The sequence below is a fragment of the Anopheles nili genome, chromosome 3 (assembly GCF_943737925.1).
Source record: "Anopheles nili chromosome 3, idAnoNiliSN_F5_01, whole genome shotgun sequence".
In the NCBI taxonomy this organism is placed as follows: domain Eukaryota; kingdom Metazoa; phylum Arthropoda; class Insecta; order Diptera; family Culicidae; genus Anopheles; species Anopheles nili.
In genome coordinates, this window is record NC_071292.1 from 62,035,940 (window position 1) to 62,059,471 (window position 23,532).

Genomic DNA, 23,532 nt, shown 5'->3' on the forward strand with positions numbered 1-23,532 from the left:
TTGCCCGAAAAATGTGTGCGAGGACACACACGTACACATGCTCAGTGGAGAACCCCGGTGGGTCGGTGTAATTGATTCAATTAGAGTCTGCACCGAGCGAGGAAAGCCATGGTCATGCAAACAAGAGCCACGAGAGCCACCGGAGGTGTCTAATGCATCGTCGAGCGTTACTGCCGTTGCTAGAAGCCAGAAAGTGAAAGCCACCGGAGCGCGACCTTCGGTATCCGGTGATGGATGATGGAACTCCGCGACGTCCGATGGCCAGGTGCAGTGCGAATCCGTTTACCCGCTGTGGATAAGCGACCGCTCGTTAGATCGCGCGTTCGGTGGGGAGTTATAAAAAGCTAAGAATCCATCATGATTACTGCCACCGAGCGGCTGGAAGTGGAAGTGGCCGTGCAGCTAGATCCGTCGGTCGAGATACTCCACAGGGGAACACAGGCTTAAGAACGCCGGTGAACCTTCAAGAGCCACCAGCACGTTCTGCGATGCGATCGCGTTGCGGATGTGAGGATCTCACCCGAAGATGGGTTTTTTTTGTGTGTGTGTAATAAATTGCCATCCGATAAATAATTCTCACCTTCCCAGCGGCAACGCCCGCGTTGAGTCAGAACCGCCTCGAACGGGACCAAAACAGTCGGAGGGGTGGTTTAAATGAAACCCAAAAAAAAAACCCGCCACGAAAAAAACCAACCCCTAAGAGTGAGCGCACCAAAACGTCATCATCACCGGTGTTGGGCGGTGTACGGTCGTGAGATAAAACCAGCCCAACTCGACGACCGGTAATTCGTCGTAAAGATCGCCCCCTCCCCCTCACCACACACACACGCATGCACAAACACACAACCCGCCAAGGTCTCTGCCAAACCGTGACCGAACCGCGTGGTGTATCCTCTTCACCGGGGAACCAGCTTCACGGCAGGCTTCACGTTTGCGTATTATTTCTACTCTCTGTTTGCTTTCTACCCGCACGGTCGCACGCGCGTTTTGTTTGCTGTTTGTTTCGAATTTCCTACGATCAATCTTCGATCTTCGGTGCCCACAGATGGCCATAGTGGCTGAGCAAGGCGAGCGCGCGAGACACGCCACTAAAGGAAGAAGGAGAAGCGACTAGGCACATACACACACACACACGCGCGTTGGCACCGCCCAGGAGGGTGGGATGCTCCTGCGATGGGTGTCATGGACACGGCTAATTGTTCCGATGGTCAACGCCATCTTGATAGGGCAAAATTGGCACTTTCGAAAATTAGCCCCCGGTTGGGTTTGCTCCAAAAACGTCACACCACCCGACGGTTGGCGCCATTTTTGCTCCGTCATCCTTCCGACGGCAATTCCGACGGCGGTGGTACGACAGATACGTCACAAAAAGCGGACGCTTATGATTTTCCATTATCATTTTTTGTTTCCTCCACTCTGCGTCTGGCTTTAGCTGATAATTACACGCCACGATCAGATGGTTTAATGTAGCTGGTTGCAATTGAAGCAAAGCCTTACTCAGACGATCTCGTTTGTCGTGGTGTAAAGTAAAAAGAAACATCGCCGCTACGATATCGATTAATCTCTTAATCCTACGCAGAGCGCTGGCGGGCCTTTATTATGTCGCTTTCGTTTCGTCGTGCTTATTACGGAATGTGATCGCTCTCGAGCAGCCAGCCGCGCGATCAACCGTACAAAATCCCGCCAAGGGTCGTATTCCTTCGCCGTGCGGCCACCCGTCGGTGGGAAAGCAAACACCAATCGTTCGCTCCCGCTGCAAAATTGCACGGTAATTTCGTCTAATGGCGCTCCGCCAGTACGACCTTTTCATTGGGACACCTGCCCGTCGGGGCGAAAATAGAGTGATCAGCGTTTCGCGTTCTATTTGCACGCTCCCGCCAGCCGTCCGAATCCGGGTGTGCAATCAATTGATCCGAGTCACCCCCAAAAGGGAGGGTGCTTTGAGAAATCACAACCCAACCGCACCTCGGTTCGCAGACGCGACTGTCCTGGCTGTTGTGGTGGGTAAATTGAATCAACGCCGGATCACCGAAACGCATCCCGGTCAATTGATCGTTCATTGAACGCGACTCAAGGCGTCTCTCGGCGTAACGCAGTAGCGATCGAAGATCACGTTCGCGCGGTCACCGGTATTTACAGCGCAAGCCGTTTCGCTTCGACCCATCGAGTGTGCCCGGTTCCGTTCGTTCCGAGTGCTTAGTTCCTTTAGCCCTTCGCCGGTGCGACGGAATGTGACCGCAAGTACAGCCATCCGGGGCCTGCACTGGCTCGAAGGTTATGCTACACCGTCGTCCCGTTTTCTCCCATTTTCCGATCGTACCGACGTGTACCGTTCTACCACGAGGGCTAGTGATTTGCGTGGCGTAAACGTGAACCAAAGCATAAACGTTAGGTGCCGTAGTGTGACAGAACGGAACGGCAATCGGAACGGCGGCCGTGCGATGAAACTCGCCTACAATTTACCCAAGCAGCCTCGGTGGAGCCAGTAGCATTTACCCTCCCAAATGCCACCCGGCACCGGTCAACGCCGGATTGCCTGCAAATGGCCGCTGCAACGCCACCGATGGTGCAGCTGCGGCAACATACTGCACTCAATAAACCCAAGGTGAGAACGAAACCGTGCACGCCGTACATCACGCAAAAATGGGAGCTCCAACGGCTCCATTTAGCTGTGCGCCAGTTCTTCGCGAAGGGTTCGGCACATTCTCAAGCCCTGCGATATCGCGAGGCGGTGCGTTTTCGATTGCGAAATCGAAACCACAGAAATCGCCACGCAGTTGCGGATTCTCGCTGTTTTTTTCCGCGATGTCTATGCCAAGGTTCCACGGTGCGCCGTAGATGGAGCTGTGCGCACGGTACACCAGCTGATTTCTGCACCGGAAAAACCCGAGCCCTTTGCCACGTGGCGGTAGCCTTCGGATTAGGTGGGTCAGCGGAAACAGCCGGCCAGTGTTGGGCTTTTCTCGTGCGTCGTCGTGATCGGTGCTGATAAAACGCAACAAGAAACGTTCGGTTTTAATTGATCAGCATCAGGCTGATGGCATGACGCGGCACTAGCCCCGTTTTGTGAGGATGACAATCACAACGCTGGTCGGTGGCCTCGGTGGCCATCTGTAACTGGCCGGTTTGGCGGGTCGTATGATTAAATGGGCCTTTCTTGGGCCCAAGCTGTTGGGGCATCGGGTCGCGTGTTGACGAGCGTGCTAATTACAGCCACACGGTAAAAACATAGCCCGCTCGTTGCTCGCATGCCGTTCAGCGTGACTTCGTCGAGATTTGCGAGACCTTTTTTCTATTGCTCAAAAGTGAAAAAGAGTGTCAAAGGAAGTAAACAATCACGAGGAATTATTTTAGGAATTTTTAACCCTCAACAAACATTTCAAAAAACAATCGAAATCATCAATGCTTGATTGCACGCATACCTCCATCAGTATGCGGAACGATCGATTGATAAACTCAACCCAACGCGTGCAAAGATGGTTGCGAAGTTAATTAACACCCCCACCACGCCACCCCACGTACGGGAAATTCCATTTTCCCCCCATTCTAACCTCCCCTAGCTTACAAAGGCATAAAAGCCGGCAGAAATGAAGAAACACACCTAGCGCCATTGCACACGAAATCGGGCGGGCTTAACGACACCCGATTTAACGGGGCCAAAAACAAATTGACCGTGCCAGGAAAACACTCATCATTCGGCTCCGGAACATCCACCAACATTTCCACAGCCTGCCGTCTTCGCCCGGTGGCCCTCGCGTTTGCGAAACGCTCCCAAGATCACGGAGCGCAATCAAAACTCGGCCCCCAAAAACCAGCAGCGCACCTAGAATCGGCTCCCCGGTAGAAGGAAGGAATCCATGAGAACAATAACGAAACCGATGAGGCACCATCAATTATGCAAATTTCGTCTGTTTGCACACCGTGCGGCGTGCGTGCGTGCGTTCTTTTTCTACTCGCGTTTTTTTTTTGCTTTTCAATCTCATTTCCCACCTTCGCGCTTGGGCGAGATGAAACCCGGTTCACGCTTGGTCTGCCCGCTGGTTGACGTTGGGGAGATACATGAGAGATACGTGCTGCTTTTGAGCGCACTTTCATGTCAGACAAAGTTTGATCGGCCAGCGATTGCGACTCGTCTGCGCACGCGTGGGGATACATTTACACCCCCATCCATCAACCTGGCCGCTGCACTTACCCCTCCCATTCGAACGCACCTCGGCCTGACGTGAGAGATTTGATCTCTCGTCTCACCTCCTACATCGCTGGGGAAGGGCCCTACGACGCCACCGCTGGTAAGCCTTTAACCTCTGGAGCGAACTGCATGCATTTGTAATAATCACCGTGTGTGAGGCGAGCTGATGGGCCGCGTACATCGTGCTGCAATTGATTTGCTGCTCCTAATTGGGAGGGAGGTTAGGTAAGCGGCCACTAAATCTGACGCACGGCACGAGTGCTCGGCGTTGAAAGGAAAAGTGCACACATTCTACTGCTTCTGCTGGTCTTCTTCTGGCGCCGTGTTTGAGGCAGCAAATGCTTGTGAAATGTGAGCATGATCGAGCTGACCATTTCCGGCGCTCTATTTGGGTGATGCACGTGGATGAGCCAATTGATGCGATTTTTTGGGTCAATAATTCACTATTAGAACAAACTGCATTGATTTGTTCCACAATAACCTTCGAGTGAAATGCATCCGTCATGCTGCACGGAAACCATGGCAACCATGTTAGAAATCAGCAACACAGCCGTTTACCATACATGATTAAGCACTTCCCTACCTAATTCCTCACGAATTAGCACCGCATTTCGTCCACGAGCAATGTGTCCCAAAAAGTGGCACCGGACAATCGAACCGTGAAAGCGCGTATATTGGCATGCAACCGCGTGCATCGGCGCATCACCCAAAAGCTCGCTAGAAAATTGCACCATTTTCTTTCGCTCACTCGCGAAAGGCGTGTGGCGTGTCGAGGCATTTCGCCAACGAAAGCAAAAGGCATCACACGATTAAGCCATGTGAGGGGGATAAGGCAACCCGTACGCTACAGCAAGAGAAAGAGTGCACAGTTCTGAATGCCAGCTACCTTTCGGATTGCAGGCGGGCGAAAGGAGAGAACGGTCGCTCGCCGGTGCAACACTAGCGCAGCCTAATAATAAGCCTAATTATGCTTGCGCAATCCGCGCCTATACGGGGCTGCACGAATTTGCCCTCTGAAATCGAAACAAAAAAACCGAAAAAAAGCGCAACGATCCGCCCAACACACGCCACCGAAGAAGCCCAACAAATGTGGGCCAGTGGCGAAGGAACGTGGCCAGTGGCCAGTCTCCCACTCTCTGACGGATCGATCGAGGTGGCTCGGAAAATGAGGCACCGATGACGCACCCTCCCGGGTGTCTAACGCGCGAACGCACCGCGTGTATGCGAGGGGGCCTTGCTTTCAAGTATCAAGTTTACAATAATTGCGCATGATGGTTTCATGTTGGGCTGAGAGCTGCGCACATGCGCGCGCGCGCGCGAACCGAACCGGGCCAGACTTTTATGTAACGCGCAACCGTTTGTAGGCCATCGGAAGGTCCGCACCATCGTCGCCATCGTGCCGCAATCGAAGGCGCAATTTAGATGGCATTCTTGGTGTGAGCTATCGCGAAGGTACTCAGCAGCAGCTGGACGAGTGTCCTTCGTGGGGATGATTTTCCGGAAACCTGAAAAGCCTCGCAAGCTACAAACCGAACGATCGAAGGGCTTAAACGTGGGCTTACAGAATATCCCTGGCTTGAACCTCGTTCTACATCCTAGCACGACTTCCCCGAGCTAATCGCTTGCTCACTGCCAAAACGCACCTAAATCAACAGCGCGATACGCGCAATCAAGGCGTCGTGAGGCAATCGAGCGTACAGCGCGTAAAGCTGCGGTGCGTTAGAAAAGCCCCAGCAAGACAGCAAAGGTTAAGCGCTAACCAAGGCTCGCTTGCTCGTTGCCACCGAACCAACCGAACGATGCAAAGGTTGTTCGTATTGCCTACGCCGGGCGCCTCCGGGTGGGAAGCCAACCCTTGATAATGGCGGCATTGGCCAGAACAAGAAAAAGGCAAGAAAAGAGCCCCCTGTTCTCACCGGTTCTAGTGGCTTTGCCTTCGTTTTTTCGCTTTGTTGTTGCGTTTCTGATTTCCTTTACGCAACGCCAATCAATTCCAATGGCACGGTGCACGCGACCGTGCGGGGTTTTGCGGAAATTGTTTGCGAGCGAGGTGCGAAATCGGTATGCTAAAATGCAAGCCTCGATGCACATCCTGCATCGCATTTGGGTGCATTATTTTTCTGTTTTTGTTTTTTTTTTGCAGCACTTGACATTGAAAAGCGCTGCACGAACATGTGCACGAGGATGATGAAATTGTTTGATGGTTGGTTTTTCTTCTTTTCCGTTTTTGTTTTGCAATCGAATCAACCCCCCTTTTCACAGATGGGGGATAATGTTTCCAAAACAATCCACAGTAACCATGGTAACGAATATTAACCGCCGAATTTCCTTATCGTTTGGTTTTACCTCGGTTCTAATTAATTCCAGCTAATCATTTGACCTCTTCCGCGTTCGTAAGAGCGTTCTGATCGTGCCGTAACATTGAGTAATCCAGCTCGTATTGCGCAGCACGTCGTTTGTACTGGCTCAAGCCAGTAATCCGGCTATTCTTAAGCTCCCTCCCTAAACACACGAACGAATTACTCAACGCAGCCTCCAGCAGGCGCCCGCAATCAGCCATATTGCACCCACCAAATTGAATGGGATATTCCAGCCAAAGGGGGGTTTAATTTGCGCGTCGAATCGGCTACTTACATCGTACCGCACCGTAACTAGCCAACGCAAAAGCCCACACCGGGAAGCTGGGAGGAGCTGATCGACATGATGAAGATCATCACAAAACGAAACACACAACGCGGGAGAAGCAAAAAAAAAGCAGCTCTTAATTAATTAACCACCACCGACTGGTTACGATCGTGCCGGCGTGCAAGTGCTCGCTCCAAGGTCGCCGTTCCTTCGATCGACCGAAGGGAAGTCACCTCGTAAAGATTCCCACCCCGGCTGGCAAGGTTTGGCGGCGAACGATGGTAAACTACCGAAACCGCCCTTACATGCGGCTCGTGAAAGAAAGCAAAACATTTCACCTTCACCCACTAAACTAAGTGTACACGTGTGTGTCCCAACCGAGGCACTGATCGACGCCTGAATTGACACGCCCGGGCACAATAAAACCTCGAACAGGAAACTACTGTCCCAGCCCGATCGCACGACGATCGCAAGTCTGCGGGCAATAAACGCGGAGAAATGGTTAAAAATGGTAATGGTGGCGGAGACCGGCCCGTCGGGTGGAGGGGATAAAACTGTAAAACTTATCGCTAAAAATTACGATCCCCCGGTACTGCCACGAACAGCAATTACCGTCCCGTCGTGTCACGTCTCAGTGTCCGAGCTCCGGAAACCGGTCCTCCCGGTCACCGGGTGTGACCTTTTCGCGACCTGCAACGTCCGACGCGAGCGAAAGAGAACGCGTGCCCTTTGCCCAACCGAAATCGACCTGTCCCGTGGTTGGGACTTGGACGAAATGGAGAAAAATGAAAGAAAAAACAATGAAAACAACACAAATTAAGCCATTTCAAAGCCCCCGACGAAAACGAGAGCGTCAGCGAGGCGTCACCAAGGATCGCTTTCCACGCTCCGTTCCGCCAAGGGATACGGTGTCCTCGATCTCCTCCAGAGGCTCAACCAACCGGTCCAACGCGATAATGACGGACCGGCCGTGTGGCCCGTGCCAAGAAGTGGCCGTTTTCGCGCTCGTTTGGACTATCATTTTTATGCTGATGCTCTTTCTTTGTGCACCGGCCAAGGTCACCAAACTGCCTGGTCCTGCGCGTGACATGTGCGTGTGTGATGGAGTCCCACCCCGCGGTAGAGCAGGCGGATGCGTTGGAGGATGCTAAGGGTGGAGGGTAATTTATGTACGAAAGCGCTCGCGCGCCGAGTGTGCGCATGTTCCAGGTGCGACATGGCACACAGCAGCATCCGACCGGTCCTCGGAAGCGAAGTAGGTGATATGTTTCTCACGTGCCGGAAAAGGGTGCGGATCCGTCCGTCGAGACGGTTCGCTGTCCGGTGCTTCATACGGACGGTGTTACGTAACCACCACACGGTGACATTGGCGACACCGCGACGTATTCAAACGGACGAAACATTCCTGCAAGCCTTCTTTGCGGACCCTCGCGCGAGGTTTCTTCCGTCCGATCGCTTTATCAGGGGCGGCTTATCGAAGTCACACCTATGTGCGCCCTTCCAGACTCACTCTCTCACACACTTCTCTCTTCGTTCATTCTTCGTTTCAGATCGCAAACCGGACCCAGCCGTCTGTAGATGCGCTCTGTCGACATCCACCGACAGACGAACCGAGTACTCGCACCCAACGCGCTAGGCAACATCGACCCTCAGCAACGGCAACGGCACCCCGTGTTGGCCGTAGCGCAAACGGACCCGTCCCACAATCACGCCGGATACGATGGGATTGCACAAAAACTACTTCAAAGTCGGACAGAATGCTAGCAATCAGCTGTTTGGTTTGCCGCCCAGTCAGGGCAGCCCCACGCCGCTATCGATGCTCATTTCGCAGGGAGCGAAATTTAATAGCAGTGAGTTTTAATTACCTCTTGCCATAATTTATATCCTTCATTTTCCACATCCTTTTCCCGTGTTCTATTCATTATGCAACGGTTTTTCTGAGTGACATTTGAAAATGGAACCCTACAACAGCAACCTCCGGGAACGCATTTACAGGGTTCTTCGACAGTGGCGCATGCTCTTTGTTGTCAAAACTACCCCCTATATGCATCGCTGCCAAAACAGCATCGCGTTGGTTGATAGGGGTGGAAAACCGCCCGCCAGCTTTGTGCCTTAAACTAATGAGTAAGGAAAATTACGGGCCTTGGTGATGCTTGGCTCTGCCTACAAACCAACGGGTGCGCCCTCGTGGCACGCTCGGTAGGTGCATATTTTTGTAGGGGCACAGGTCGTCCCTGAGCTTGTCCTGCCTACTTTGCAGGATGCTCGGGAGCATTGCGATCTGCCTCATTGGCATCTCTTAGGACGTAACGTAGTGAAAATGTCCTTACGGATTATGCTACTGCTGCTGAAGGTGGGAAAATGTTGAAGGTAGACGGAATCATTATCTAGTTATAAATCTATGAGGTAAACATAAAACATTGCATATAAATATCATTGCGTGATGGCATTCATTCTCGCAAATGCCAATGTTAGCTAGCTCCTTTTAGCGTTATCAATTTATTTCGTTGCTAATTACATAATTCCAAACACGTAGTTCAGAAAAATATAACGGTTAAATAAGTTAGTGTAAAATTATGATGCAGTTTAAAATCGTAATATATAAATCCAATAAATATAACACCAAACGAACGCACCCTTTATAAATATTCATCATCGAATACGCACGAAATACTTAAGCTTCGTTTCATATGGTGAACATAAGAGCTACTTTGATGTATCGCCTAAATGTCGTTTCTATTAGCAAGCAACGGCATTTCAGCAGCTCGTGATGGAGCCATAATAATGCTCCCGGTTCAGCTCAAACCATTTAGCACCCCAACGGGACGCCACCTCATTTTAAGGCGACGGGAACAACCTGACAAATCGTGATGCCCAAGTGCTCACGATTGACCGAATCAAGTCATCTCGAGCTAAATCACATTCCCGCTCGCGCGATGGTTGGCAATTTAGTGGTGCGCACAAACGCACCGTGGTGGAGAAAAACCTCTCAACAACCGGAGGCGATCAGCGGCAAGACATCAAAACCACTCCAAGCCCGTGATTATCTGCGCCCTGCGATGAAACCATCCCATTTGCTGCGACTTAAAGGGTCCTAACACGGACACGTACTGTCGCTAAGTAGCTGGGTAGCGTTGTTTGGACGATCGTTTCACCTACCGCAATCAATTATTGGTGGTGCAAAAACGTCCCTTATAGAAAGAGAGAGAAACCTTGACGCGTACAGCCAGCAAAACGCTTGATGTTTCGCGAACAAACTCTCAGCTCGATGGACTGCAAACACTCCAGCCAGCTCCGGGGAAACCTGGCTGGTTTCTAAGCCACCTGCCCAACAGTTGACGGGGCGCTTATTGGTTCATGATCGCGTTCATGATCATGACTCGCGAGAACGCTAATCAAATCAGCATCAGACGAACGTACGAACCACCCCAGTCGAGCCCTCGTTCAGGTTCGCGCGTACAGGAGAATTAAATTAACGCCATCGCTGAGTGCCTCGGTCGTCGGTGAGGCAGAGAAAGAGGGCCCAGCTGTGGGGCTAAGTTGCCAAAAAATTGCGCTCCATTCAGATCGCCGATCGTCTCCTGCTGCGATTCTTGCTGCTCGCACCAAACCCGCAGCAGATGATCAAATTCGCACCGGAGCCGGATATTTCGGTAATTTGCTCCCGGCCGCCTCTTTGCCGTGTTGACTCAGCCGCCAACAGAAGCTGAAGGATGATTGACCTTCACCGTCCGGCCAGGCTAGTTTCGGACCTTCCACCGAAAGGGATTTCGGCTCGCAGGCTCAAACACCAGCGAAACAACAGCACCTGCTCCAGACGGTGCGCGATCTTTTTCATCAATTTCGGTCCGTGTCTAATTGCACCGCCATTCCGGGGGTCTCGTTTCACAAATTACGCCTAATGACGCGCGATCATTATGGCTGCCTGTGAGCGGCGTGCGCAGGCTCCAAAGTCCGCCGGATGAAGCCGCATGAATGCACGTTTTGGGCGCAAATATTTGAGCTACGCAAACCACGAGAACAATCAAAATCGCCCACGGACGCACGGCCACACACAGAATGGAGGCGAATGTGTGCGCCGGATCCTGGGGCGCTTTATTTGCGCACCCATATCAGATTCGCGTTGTCGTCAGGGCGTTGGATTTCTCCCTAGATCGCTGGATCTGGGTTTCCAAGCCACTCGAATCGCGCACTCTGTTTGCGCGGCGTCTGAGTTGAGGTGCGTAGCTGGGTGAGATGTGCGATTTTCTGTGCTTAGAGATATTATCATAAATCACAGCTGCGCGTCTTTGTCGAAGTACGGCTCCCTGGCAATGTGAAGCTTCTCAACAACTCGATCAAATAAGAGTTTCCTCGTGAGGTTAATTCAAGCAAATGCTTCTAAAACACAGGTCTATGGGACTATAAGAAAGGATGAAGACAGAAAAAGGGTCAATTCAAACTCATTGAGCATTGAGTTTCCCACCCGATGTCCATTTAATCGATCAATTTCATTAGCGACACTCCTACCCACTGGGTGGTGATGTTTCTTCACCTCTCTTAAAGACATCCCCGGCATCGCGTAACTGCACAGATCGCGCACAAAACATCGTAAACAAACCATTTAAGCACGCGCGGGAAATTCTTGCCGCAATACCCATCTAATGGGTTGGCTCCTTAACCTAAAACCCAAAACCGGTGGGTGCACGCCAATGCACCCGTACAATCACACACGATCGTGATCGCGCCGTCCGCGTGATCCTTGCCTCCCACCGAAAGGAAAGCCCCATACCGGGGTTGGGCTGGGTGGAAAGAAAAAACAAACCGGTCACCGCGTCGTGCGAAGAAAAGCTCCGACTCGACACTCGCCATTCGATAGCCCACCATCAGATCGGTCGGCGCAGTACCGATCATTCCTTACATAACTGACCAAACGATCGAGCACACCGTGCATGTTGCAGCTCGGTGCAGCCATTTTCGTTGCCATTCCGAAGGATGCGGGAGGTGGGTTTAACTTGACACCGTTCAAGGAGAAAGATAGCGGCTACCCGTAGTAGGTAGTCGCGTGCAGAGACGCCGTGCTGGTGTTGAAGGCCCGAAGCTGAAGGAGCGTAAGCGTAGGCTCGGTGGCTGAACGAGCCAAACCAGCTTTTCCAGCCGGCTAATGGGACCGCGTTGGGGAAACGGCGTGTGGAGTGGTGGAAAATTAACACCGCTTGGACGGGGCGCAGGTCGCATTCATCGAAATCATCGGCAAATTGATCGGTCTTTGCAAATGGCTCCGTATGCCGACTCCCACCGTGTGCTTCAAACGCGCCAAAGGATTAACGCAATCCTCGCCCAAGCCCGGGGTTGATGTTTCAGTGTACTGACACCAACGGCAAGGCCGTTTCGTCAGTTTGCTGAAGCTATCCTTCGCCTGGGAGTTGACTCAACATGACGCATGAGCAGACGTGACCTTTTTTCTCACCAACGGTGTGAGGTGAGAAGTGACCTTTCGCTCATTGCAGGTGAGCTGTTTTGAATGCTCACTTCTCCCGTTTAGCAACGAGCGCATGATCTTATGGCGTGCTTTGATTGAATGCGTTTTTTTTCTCCTGACAGCTGATTGGTACTTTCGCCCAAGAAAACGGTTTGAGCTACTGCGAAGATCTGTGTCCCAATTTTGGGGGCAAACAAGCGCTTTTAATCTCCGGATCAGGAAAGACATTTGAAAACTGCTGATCGACCACAACACCTCCATCACTTTGCGATCCCGAATTCATAAATCTCGAAACTAGTTCAAGGGAAGAAGGCTCGTTTTTGTTTTTGGCATCACATACTGCCGTTTCGTTGCCGACCTCGTTTTGTACGCTTGCGGGAGAGAGATACAAAAAACTCGCCACAAAATCCGCGACTGTTGAAATCATCCAACGTCTGGTCCGGCAGCAGCATTTGTTCTTGTTTGATTTGTTTTTCTTGCTGCTTGGCCTCTCCGGGACCAGTTTGCAGTGCTCGCACCGAGCACCGGCGGAGAGCCATAAACAGCCGACTTTCGGTTATATAACCGAAAAATCCAGCCAACTCTCGTTATGCTGCCCCATAGCCATTTTCCCAATACCTGTTTCTGCAGCGCCACGGACGCACTTCGTTGCATTGGGAACGCAGGTCGCACGATAGGACGAATGGGCATTGGTCGAATGGGCGCAAGATCTTGCGTACCATGCCGTCCTGATTCTCCACATCGTGGCCCCCGTGGCCCCCGTGATCAGTGGGTAATGAGCCTGCAGCGTGCGAGGATCCGTTGCACCGGGGATAACGCTGATGCAATTATTATTCAATTAAAATGTTGCACATCTAACCGAACAAGCTGCCCTGACCTAACCCACACGGGGCCACGCAAAAGAGAGGAGGTTACTGTAACGCGTTCACGCAGCCCCTTTTGGGGCAGGTTTGCAACGGGATCTCGGCCGGTCTACGGTCGGCTCGAGGACACGCTGCTAACCCGTTAGCAAACACGTGGCCCTTGCAAGGCCATGCCCTAAGGGATGGCGTGGTTCGGTCGTGATTATAGCCCTACACTGGTCGGGCAGGAGTACCACTCGATTAGATCGGCCAACCCCCGGGAGGTCAACTGGCCAACCCAGCCAGCCAGCCAGCCAACTAGCCAAAGGGATAGTGCACCCGGTAGGGCAGGATTCCGTCGTGGGTGAAATTACGCCGCGCGCTTTCGAACGAGAACTGCTCTTTCGCTTTTTTAATGCGCGATCTCAATTAATTACCAGCTCTCGATGACTTCCGGGACTAGCGCAAGTCGCCGCGAAGGACGGCGAGGGCTGTACCTAATCATTATCGCACGGTTGAAGTTGAAGGTTGATAACAGCGTGGGTAGGGTGTTTCCGTGATGTAATGTGAAGTTAATTTTGCGCGAGCATATTTCACAACCAGGCCCATTTGTTTTTTCGTGCCCGACATTATGGAAATGCAGTCGTCGACATCTTTGGAAAAGTGAGTTCAAGAGCAATGAAGGGAGCAAGTGCATATTATGCACCGCGTAAGGGTGACTTGCCATGGGAAAGCAATTAATGCAACCAAACCACCGACATGCATCCTGGTGCATTCATCGTCAACTTTGACCTTACAGTGTGTGGTTAGTCGGTTGAGATGAAACAGACCATCCCCTAAGCACGAGCCCGGCGTTCGTTCGGAATACGACGGTCGTGAGAAAAGTCCTCCTGACCAAAAGGGGGCCACCACCCACACGGTCATGTATGGGTTATAAGCTGGCGCTGAACAAGGGAAAGCCATCGTTTCGCACATTCAACCAGAAGACATCTTGCTCGGTTCCACCGACAAAGGAGCTAACCTAGAGGAGTTTGTTGCTTTGTGGTTGCCCTATGCGGTAATTAAATTGCACCCGTTTGCGGTGACGGCTTCTAACCTTTCGTTTGCTCGTAACGACGACACTGGGCTTGGGTCCGGTCATCAATTACGCACGGACATCGAATCCCGAGCTCCCCTAGCGCTTCATTCTCCATCAGCAATCAGCGGCTCGATTGATTAATCTCCGCTCTCGCATCAGAACCCGATCCATTTACAGAGGAAGTTAGTTTTCACTCATCCATTCCATCGCTCATCCATTCGTGTCTCTTTCCCAGATCGCATTGCGGTAATTATCTTCGGTATCGTCACCCTCATCGCCGGCGTGGTGTTATCGTCCGTGCCGTGGCTGAACATTTTCATCATGAAGGTAAGCGACCACTGGCCTCCCAGTGACCGAGAGCTAGCTCATGAAAAACCCCGTCGTTTTGTGTCTTTCCAGAACCTGCGGCTGTGGAACGGCACGATAAGCTTCCACTACTGGCAGCGCCCGGGGGTGACTAGGCTAACTAAGGTGTACATATTTAACGTAACAAACCCGGAGGGGTTCCTCGCCGGTGAAAAGCCAAAACTAGTTGAAGTAGGACCATTCGTGTATAGGTAAGTGCTCGTTCGTCAGTGATGCGTGTCTCTGTGTATATGTCATTGCCATAAATTATACATCTCCCACGCGAGTGGTCGATGGCTATTTATAAATCTCCCCCAGCTCCGGGATTGATCGGGATTCGTGGAATCAAACGGCCGGGTCTAGATCGCTCGGATTCAAGCACGGCACAGGGCTAATTAACAATCACGTTTGCGTTTCCGGTCCGGGCGTGCAGGTGAAACAATCGTCATGGTGGTTTTTTTTTCCACCCATCAGTTTTCCAGAAGGGATTAAAATTGCACTTCATTAAAATCAATACAATTGCTCTCCCTTCCGAACGGGAGCGGTCGAGAAACTCCCGAACGCAGTATCGCGGGATGCAATCTTGGGGTTGGTTGGCATTTTTCCTGCCTCTATCGGGGGGATTGCGCAATGTGCGTTGCGTTATGTAAACGCGAACAGGGCGCATTCGGTGCCTCGAAATAGACCGTTCTCGTGAGCTCCGGCAACCGTCAGGGCCGTCGAATGTGCGTTCTCCGCACGTGCTTCCAGCTCGGAACCGGAGTTCAACGGTCAGCGGTATCCGTCGGCCACGTTCAAGTACGACTAGTTTGCGTTTGCGTGTCTCCATGCCCACCCAGGCAACCGCGCGGCAGATCGCACCTTCACCGACGTGGATTAGTTTATTAGACGCGCGCAATTGCGTCAGGTTTAGGTTGGAGGGGAGAACATTAAAAAGGCACGACCCTCCGCCCTACGCCGTCGTACGACCGTCGTTTCCCGATGACCGACCCGGGGCAAGATCATGGCCACCCGGGCGCGTTCGAGGCCCTCCGGTGTGAGCTTCCCGTCGAATGTCCACCTGTTTATTTATTTTTGTTGGTTTTTTTATTTTCGTGCACTCTTCTTCCAGAGAGGATATGGAGAAAGTGAACATCAAGTTCCACGACAACCACACCGTCACGTACCAGCACAAGAAGATCCTGCAGTTCGTGCCCGAGCTTAGCGTGGACAAGAACCTGCGAATCACGACGCCAAATATTCCTCTGCTGGTAAGTCACCGGCATAGGTCCTTGTTCGGTTCCGTGAGCAAGTGAATGAGCTTTTCCCGATTCTCGATTTGTCTTCCGCAGACCATCTCCACCCAAAGCAAGTACCTCAGCTTCGTCCTATCAAAGAGCATATCCTTCATACTAACGGCAGCCAAATACAAACCGTTCATCTCACTGACGGCCGACGAGCTGGTATTTGGCTACGACGACACGCTCGTCAGCTTGGCGCATCGATTCTACCCCCGAAATCGACGGCCTATGGAGCAGATGGGCCTACTGAATGGGGTAAGTGCTAGGTTTTCTTCCTGCTCAAGCGTTGGCGAAGAATACACCACGCTTCGGTTACTTTCGTCCCATTCGCTCTGTTTCCTTGCACCCTTTTGTGATCATTGTCCCGTTTGAAAAAAAAAAATAAAATGCCCAAACCCAATAAAACCCCCAACAACGACAACAACAAAAAATCACCCCGTCCATGGTCGTCTTTCGACATCATCGACATCGCCGCAGCTTCTCCATGACCATGAGCACCATCATCATCATCATCATCATCAACACCATCGCCGTCATTAGCGCTACCGTAACGATCCTCGCGGCTGTAGCCCCCGAGAGCCGAGAGCCTGTACCATCGCGAGTAATCCATCGCCATTTGCAAATTAAATCTCGTAGCAACAGACCGGTGCTTTGCAGGTACTAGTTGCTAATGCCACCGCTCATCAGCGCCATCAAAGTAGCCCGTGCCACGTAGCGAATATGTTGCCTGGAAGCAGAAGAATTCCAGTCCAGCGCATTTGCCTTTGTTTCTCGTTTTCTCTTCCGCTCTTTCTCTCTCTCTCTCTCTCTCTCTCTTTTGTTTTATGCATCTTGACTCATTTCAGATAGCTCACGTAGCCATGCCACTGATCATCATCTTCATCATCATCCTCACCAGCACCCATCCATCCATCAACACGCTTCAATCGCTGCACTCGCTTCTCATCTCATCGAAGAGTCCTTTTTTTTTTTTGCTACGCACCATCAGCTTTCACGCCAAAGTTCCAACCCCTCATCCGGCATTTGCATACTCTTTAGAGGGAAAACCTCGAAGGCCACGTGCTCGCTGGAATCGCCAACCTCCAACAAGCGGTTTATGAGCCTTGGCGTTAGGTTTTTTTTTCCTTCTCTCTCTCCCTCTCGATCACTCGCGCTAGAACGCGCGCTTCTAACGCCACCCCGTGATCGCGATGGGAAGCAGCTTTTGGATCCATTTTCCGCGTTTTCCACATTGTTGCGCCCCTTCTCATCGGGTGGGAAGTTTCACCCCGTTCGCAAGCTGTCGATCACACGCCCGATCAAGCGTATGATTAGCGACTTGATCGCGTTTGTCCGGGGCGTCCACTCGCATTGTTGGGCGTGCTGGGCGTTAGAATCGATGCTTGCATGCTGTGAAAGAAGCCACACAACCCACCGACATGTCCTCTGAAGCAATGAACCACCGATTAACATTTTCTCACTAAGCGAATGTGCCAACACGCCGTGGCGGAAGCTTACGATATGTAAAGCCACCGGTTACACAAAACGGTGTGAAATTAACGTGCATTGTTTGACGTTGTGCGTTCTGCCGATACGGCGTGCCAGAAGCTCAGGCCCGTTTCCTGTGTGATAAATTCACCAAACCAGACGGATTGGATTGCGGAAATTCCGCGCCATTTTGTGCCCGGACCGCCCACCGCGATCAGGAAGCCAATCTGATACGCATCGATCCGCAACGCCGACGGGTGAGTCTCCGAGTGCTCGTCGGGATCGTGACCCTGACCAAACACCGGTCTGCCTGCACGCTACCCATCAATTATCGATTACAGCATGCATCTCAACTGGCGTGGTAACATGCATACTCCACGCAGTAATCATGGTGCCGTAGGCGTGTGGAAAATAGTTAGATTGCGAGAGCGAAAGAGAGAGAATAAATAGCCCTCCATTAGGGAATTTCTTCCTCGGGCAAGAACTCATCTTGCTTAGCCGACTACTAAGCTCTAGCATGTCTAGTACTCCGGCTAGGTGAAGCACCGTTAAGCGGCTAACATTGAACTTTAGCGCATGCTGCCAGAAGCTGGCATTGAGCGATCGCAGCATTTGTTGCCGTTCCGGATCGATCGGTTCTTATGGACGGCCTCAACCTGCACTCGGTTGATCTTGGCTCCTGGTCGAGCCATCTCATCCGTCTCCGGCAATGCCACAGGGGTGCTTTTGGAAGCCGTAAACTGGCCGTTGGTGTGGTACACTAATCGTTTGCCGGGTCGCTTGACAGCTTTACGGTAGTCCTTCGATCTTATCGGCGTGGGGATGATCATTTGTTGGTTTGATCTCAGAATACCACCTGAGTCTGTTTGGCGCGTTTTGATGCGCTTTATGCGCTATTGGAGGTATTTACGTTCAGCTGCTTGATGGTTTAATACTCCAATCAGGTTCGAGAGATTCGGGGCATTATTTAATTAACCAATTATCCCGCTCATGATTACCTTATTAGGCAACGTCTCGCAACTTGACGCGGTGAAAATCCCATCCCGGTTCGGCGCCACAAAATTGAAAGGTTACCCAGTTGCCAGCCCTGTCCGCCCGGGCGCCATTAATACGCACGCACCGTGCCATCAAAAGCAAATTAATCAAAAATGGCCCCTGGAAGGAGGCTGATTTTCTCCCGCAAACCCACCACAAGGTTGCACGAGACAGAAGACGCGGGTGGTTATTAAAATGGCGTGGGGTGAAACGGGCGTACCTTTCATTGGCAGCACGCCCGTGGCCCACGGGGCCGAGGTTCGATGAAGCACATCGAAAGCCTTGCACGTCCTTCCGACGTTGTGTTCCGTCCCTTCGGGGTGCGCGTTCGAACTTGCCGTCCTTTGAAGTTGGTTCCGTGGAGCGGCGCGCATTGTGTTGTGAACAAACGGCCATTACAAACAGGCGAGTGCGGATTCCGCACAGCTGCTATATGCAGATTGAGGCGTGAAGGCGATAAACTATCTCATAACGGGCAGGTTACTGAATCATCGTACAACGAAGTCGAACGTTGCGTGGTTTCCCCCAGGTTCTCATCTGATGCATTTCCTTACTGTCTTATCGACAATCGCCATCACCCGAAAGTGCATCCCGAATGTGCTAACTGGAGCACAAACGCAAGCGAGTTGAGTTTACCTGCACGCGGAGTCTGGTGATTCACCTGCGCACAATGACATGCAGGAAGCAATCGGTAGCACAGTTGTCATGGTAATTTATTGAATGCTCTAAGGCGCTACTCGATTGATACGCGGGGGCTGTCTTTCCAATGGGGGTGAGCGATATTTAAATAGAATAGCTCACCGGTTCAGCGAGAGACAACACCGAGACTGGCGCTATCTTCGCCGGGCGATCAGACCGGGCTAATTTATAACACCTATTAGAAGCGGTAGGTTTTAACCGACCAATGAAGCATATTTCATCTACCGTGAGAAAAACACAAACCAAAACCGAACAAACACACTTTTTCTCCTGGTGTTGTTTGAACTGGAGGGCCTACGAGCTGCTGGAATTAGAACGATTGCTGGTAGTTGAGAATTTATCGCGATAATTGGGGCCACTATCGGGCGCACCTATCTGCCGTTGTTGATCGATCGCGTTTTCGCGATCCATCCCCAATGTGCACACACGAACACTTTCCATTCGACCCAACCCGCTAAGTGATAGCCGGTTCCCTTGCATCTGATTGAGCTCGATATGGGAAAAATGAACGAACGTAAAAAAAACGCTAAGGAGCTCCTCAAAGGGCTCTCGTTAAATGACAGGAAAAAGATCTCTCTAGAATGTGCGCTCGCCCGAGAGCGTGCAATTGCATAAGTTCGCGTTTTTTTTTTCTTGTTGCTGCTTCTCGATCGCGATATTATGAGGTAACGTCGTGGAGCCATTTTCTGATTCCCAGCCATGCGTATGATTTTTTTCCGGTGCCATAACCCGCAGGAGAAATCCCCGCCCCATTGGAAGGAATTTTCCGCTCAATTCCACGCGCACGATCATGCGATCCGGAACGACGGAGCGCATCCGTTGACCTTCGTAATTGCGCTCGTGTTTGCCAGCGTAATCGGTCGCGGTTCGTTTTACCGATCGGATGGGGTGGTTTTTCCACCCCTGCAAGCCTTCCTGGTTCTCGAACTTTCGTGAGCTTTTTTTGTTTCTTAGTCATAGATCAGCTTCATCCCACCATCACGTGTTGCTTTCATAAACCGAATGCTGTTGATTGTCATTAAATGTATGATTTATTTTTCTTTCCTTTTCATGCCATTGTATTTTGCATTTCAAATCTGTTGCTTTTTTGTTGTGCTTTTTATTCTCAATTCATTTCTCTATTTATGATGCATATGATTCTAATTTCAACCTCATACACATCCTGATCTTTCACCCCCAAAAACACACCTCACTTATGCCAACCCGAACAACCCGGTCCCGTTTTTCTTCTCTCTCTCTCTCTCTCTCTCTCTCTCTCTCTCTGTCTCTCCTTTTTATCTACGGCGCTTTCTCTCGTGCAAACACTCACTCAATCTCCAACCAACCATCCCATCCCTGTCCGTGTGTGCGAACGAACACCACCCCAAAAAAACAACCGAACTCAAAAACCAACCCCTGCAGCGAAACGGCACCCTGACCGAGTACGCGACGATGCACACGGGCCACACCGGCATGGAGCAGTTCGGGTACTTCGACAAGCTGAACGGGCTCGATCATCTGCCCCACTGGGATAATGAGCCGTGCCGGAGCATCCAAGCATCCGAGGGTAGCTTTTTCCCGCCACGTGACATCACCAAGAAGGACGTGGTGTACATCTACGATAAGGACCTTTGCCGGACGCTTCCGCTCGTCTATCGAGAACCGGTCGAAAAGGATGGTGAGTCACGAACCTGGAGAACACTTCCCACTCGTAGGTCTTTGCATTCTCACTCGTGATCTTGTACATTCATCACTGACAGGCATCGGTGCCGATCTTTACACGTTGTCGGAGGATGCGTACGGGCCGCCGAATGAGAACAACAGCTGCTTCGATCATCCGCACTACAAGAAGTATTACGGGCTGCAGAATATCAGCCCCTGCCAGTACGGAGCGCCCGTTTACATCTCGAACCCGCACTTCTTCCAGTCGGACCCGCAACTCCTGGATGCTGTGGAAGGACTTCAGCCAAACGCAGAGCAGCACAAGACGTACTTCAAGATCCAACCCGTAAGTTAGAGCCCCTTTGAGCTTAATGATCATGATGATATACTCCGGGTTTTTATCTCTCGCTTCAGAAACTGGGCGTCCCACTCGAGGGTCAGGTACGCGTGCAGCTTAATCTTCTAGTCGAGAAAGCACCGAACGTGATGGCAACCAAAGATTTTCGTGATTTCGTATTCCCCATCATGTGGCTCGAGGAGGTAAGTGTTTGTGACGCGGCGTTCGATGTCGATGTCCTGAGCTTAATCTTAATTTTTTTGTGTCCCATTCTCGGCATTCCAGGGAGTCAGCGAACTAACGCCACCCATCCGACGGTGGATTTATCTAGCGACCGTGTTCGCTCCCACGGCTCTTCCGATCCTGTCGTACGGCATGATACTGACCGGAGCGTTCGCTATGATCTTCGTCTTTGTGCGGGCGTACAAGAACTTTGTATTCACGGATGACCCTACGACGGAGCTGCTCGAGATGGGTCGTCGCTCGTTGCGGCGTGGAAGCCATCTTATCAACAACGGGCAGCATCGGATACTGCACCGTGATAGCTACATCCTGCTGAAGGCGAATGGCGGTGCGATCACCTCAAACGGAGACGAACTGGACAGTGGAGCTAGTCCGGACACCAGTGGCCCACACAACAACAACAATCATCTGCTACATAATCACAATCTACTGCACAGCCACCATCATCTGTACGTGCAGCCGAAGGACCAAAGTCTGCTCACCGAAGAGGACTCACCTGCATAGGGCCGCAGATGACGATCGTCCAACTAACCAACCTGAACCGAGCTCCATTTCATCCCATTCCCATAGGGCTTTCCCTGGGGTGATCGACGATTTTCCTTACGCCGCGTGTCGATCGCCCCCAAACACGGTGATAGAGACTGCTGATTTATTTAAAAAACTTTATCTCAACTTTTGTTTTTCCGCCCATCTTATCGCTAGTGCCTTTTAAGCCACCATCGCTCGCGGTGGGCGAGCAACTCACTGTTCTAGGTTCTTACCGGTTTTATGTTAGTCATTATGGTCGAGGCGTGAAAAAGATGCTGCTCCTTTTTTTTTGCGCACTGCCATCGCCAATCCAGTTTATGCTCGAAACGAACTCCCTCCGGTGTTACGATCATGGAAAGCAACAACGATGCTCGATCGTGGTTGGGAGGATCATACACACGTACTCTCTAGGGTAAATGATTCGTTGTAGAAGGAAGACATGCCTTAAATTTCCCAAAAAAAAGACTTGCCAGAAAACGGGAGGAAGTAGACCGACGGAAAGAAATGCCCTACTGTCCAGCGCGTTTAGGCGACCATTTTGCTTATTCCATAATGAATTGTTGTTTTAAAATGCGGGACGGTTTTTAGGGTAGCCAAAATTGCAAAGGACACAAGATGTCCTCGGTCATTTACTTCATGCGACAATCAAGCTCCGATCGCTCGCAGTGATCGCGATCCGATCGTTCCGAGGGAAAACTCGTTGGAAAAGTAAGCAGCTTAGTCTAAGTCTAGCCAATGTAAGGTAGTTATGAAATGTATCCATCCAATGTGTACCACAGAATGTAAATAGACCGTAATGTTTTAATCATGTATGTAAATAAAGAGTTTTTTTCGATTTTTCCTACATCTCTCGTATAGTTTTTCATTTTCTTTCCACAAACGTCAACCGGTTGGGCCAGTGAAGGCTCAATTTCGTAGGCTGCTTTGATCCGCTTTGCACTGTGTACCATTTCACTTTGAAGTACAAAGATTCTTTCATCCTGCGGCGTCAACATCCCTTAAGCTCGCTAACCCCTTTCGAGCGCTTTTGTAAACAACACGCTGTTTGTTTAATCGCTTCCCACATTGTTGGCGCTATTTTGCATCGTTTGCTCACCACCCCGCGGGTAAATTGCGGTGGTAGCGACGGCGACGACAGCGATTCGATTACAGCTTTCAGCTTTAATTAACCATGGCTTTTTTCTCGTTAGAGGTGATTTAGTTGTATGAAAATCCCATCATCACCCGGCCGCCAATTAAGCAATCAGACGCGTAACGCCAACCCTCGGAGAACCGTCTGGCGCGTCTGCGTCTCCAGGCCATACCGGGGTGCCCTCCGAGCCCTTGCGCCCTCCAAGGTGTGCTTGCTCCCGGGCACGTGGCATTCAACCTGCGTGAACTGAAATGGCCCCAGCGGCACGGCGATGATTGGCCATTCCCCGGGGATTATTGGTTTGCGCTTACTTTTCCTGCTTCCCATCTGGAGCACTAATTGTCGGGCGCAACGTGCACCTTCAAGTTCAAGAGCTTCAGCTCGGACCGTAATTAAGATCGCGGTGCCGTGTCGGGATCTCGATATGATTGCCGCGTGTGTTTTTCCATCGATCGGGGACGGTTTTTGCCGGGGCTTTTCGTCACCTCTGGCTCCGCCGGGACGATTATCTTCCTGCGGACGTGGTGAAGGCAAGGGTTAATTTCTGATTACGCTTGAGCCTGCTTACGTGCGCGTTGGCGTGCCTGTGTTGCCAAGAGCTGGCCTGTGTCCAGTTGGTGGGAAGTTACG

General features: G+C 51.4%; 1 protein-coding gene and 1 non-coding gene across 2 annotated transcripts; both read left to right on the plus strand.

Annotated features, from left to right (window-relative positions):
* The first annotated feature begins 8,534 nt into the window (after positions 1-8,534).
* Positions 8,535-22,589, plus strand: LOC128722649 (lysosome membrane protein 2). The gene is made up of 9 exons (XM_053816325.1): positions 8,535-8,664; positions 14,431-14,522; positions 14,595-14,752; positions 15,652-15,790; positions 15,872-16,075; positions 20,423-20,678; positions 20,761-21,008; positions 21,077-21,202; positions 21,285-22,589. The coding sequence occupies exons 1-9, from the start codon at positions 8,535-8,537 to the stop codon at positions 21,744-21,746; spliced, it is 1,815 nt and encodes a 604-aa protein (XP_053672300.1). The 3' UTR covers positions 21,747-22,589.
* LOC128728049 (U12 minor spliceosomal RNA) lies at positions 8,922-9,102 on the plus strand. The gene has a single exon (XR_008411002.1). It is a non-coding gene; the product is annotated as a U12 minor spliceosomal RNA (small nuclear RNA).
* Positions 22,590-23,532: the final 943 nt, after the last annotated feature.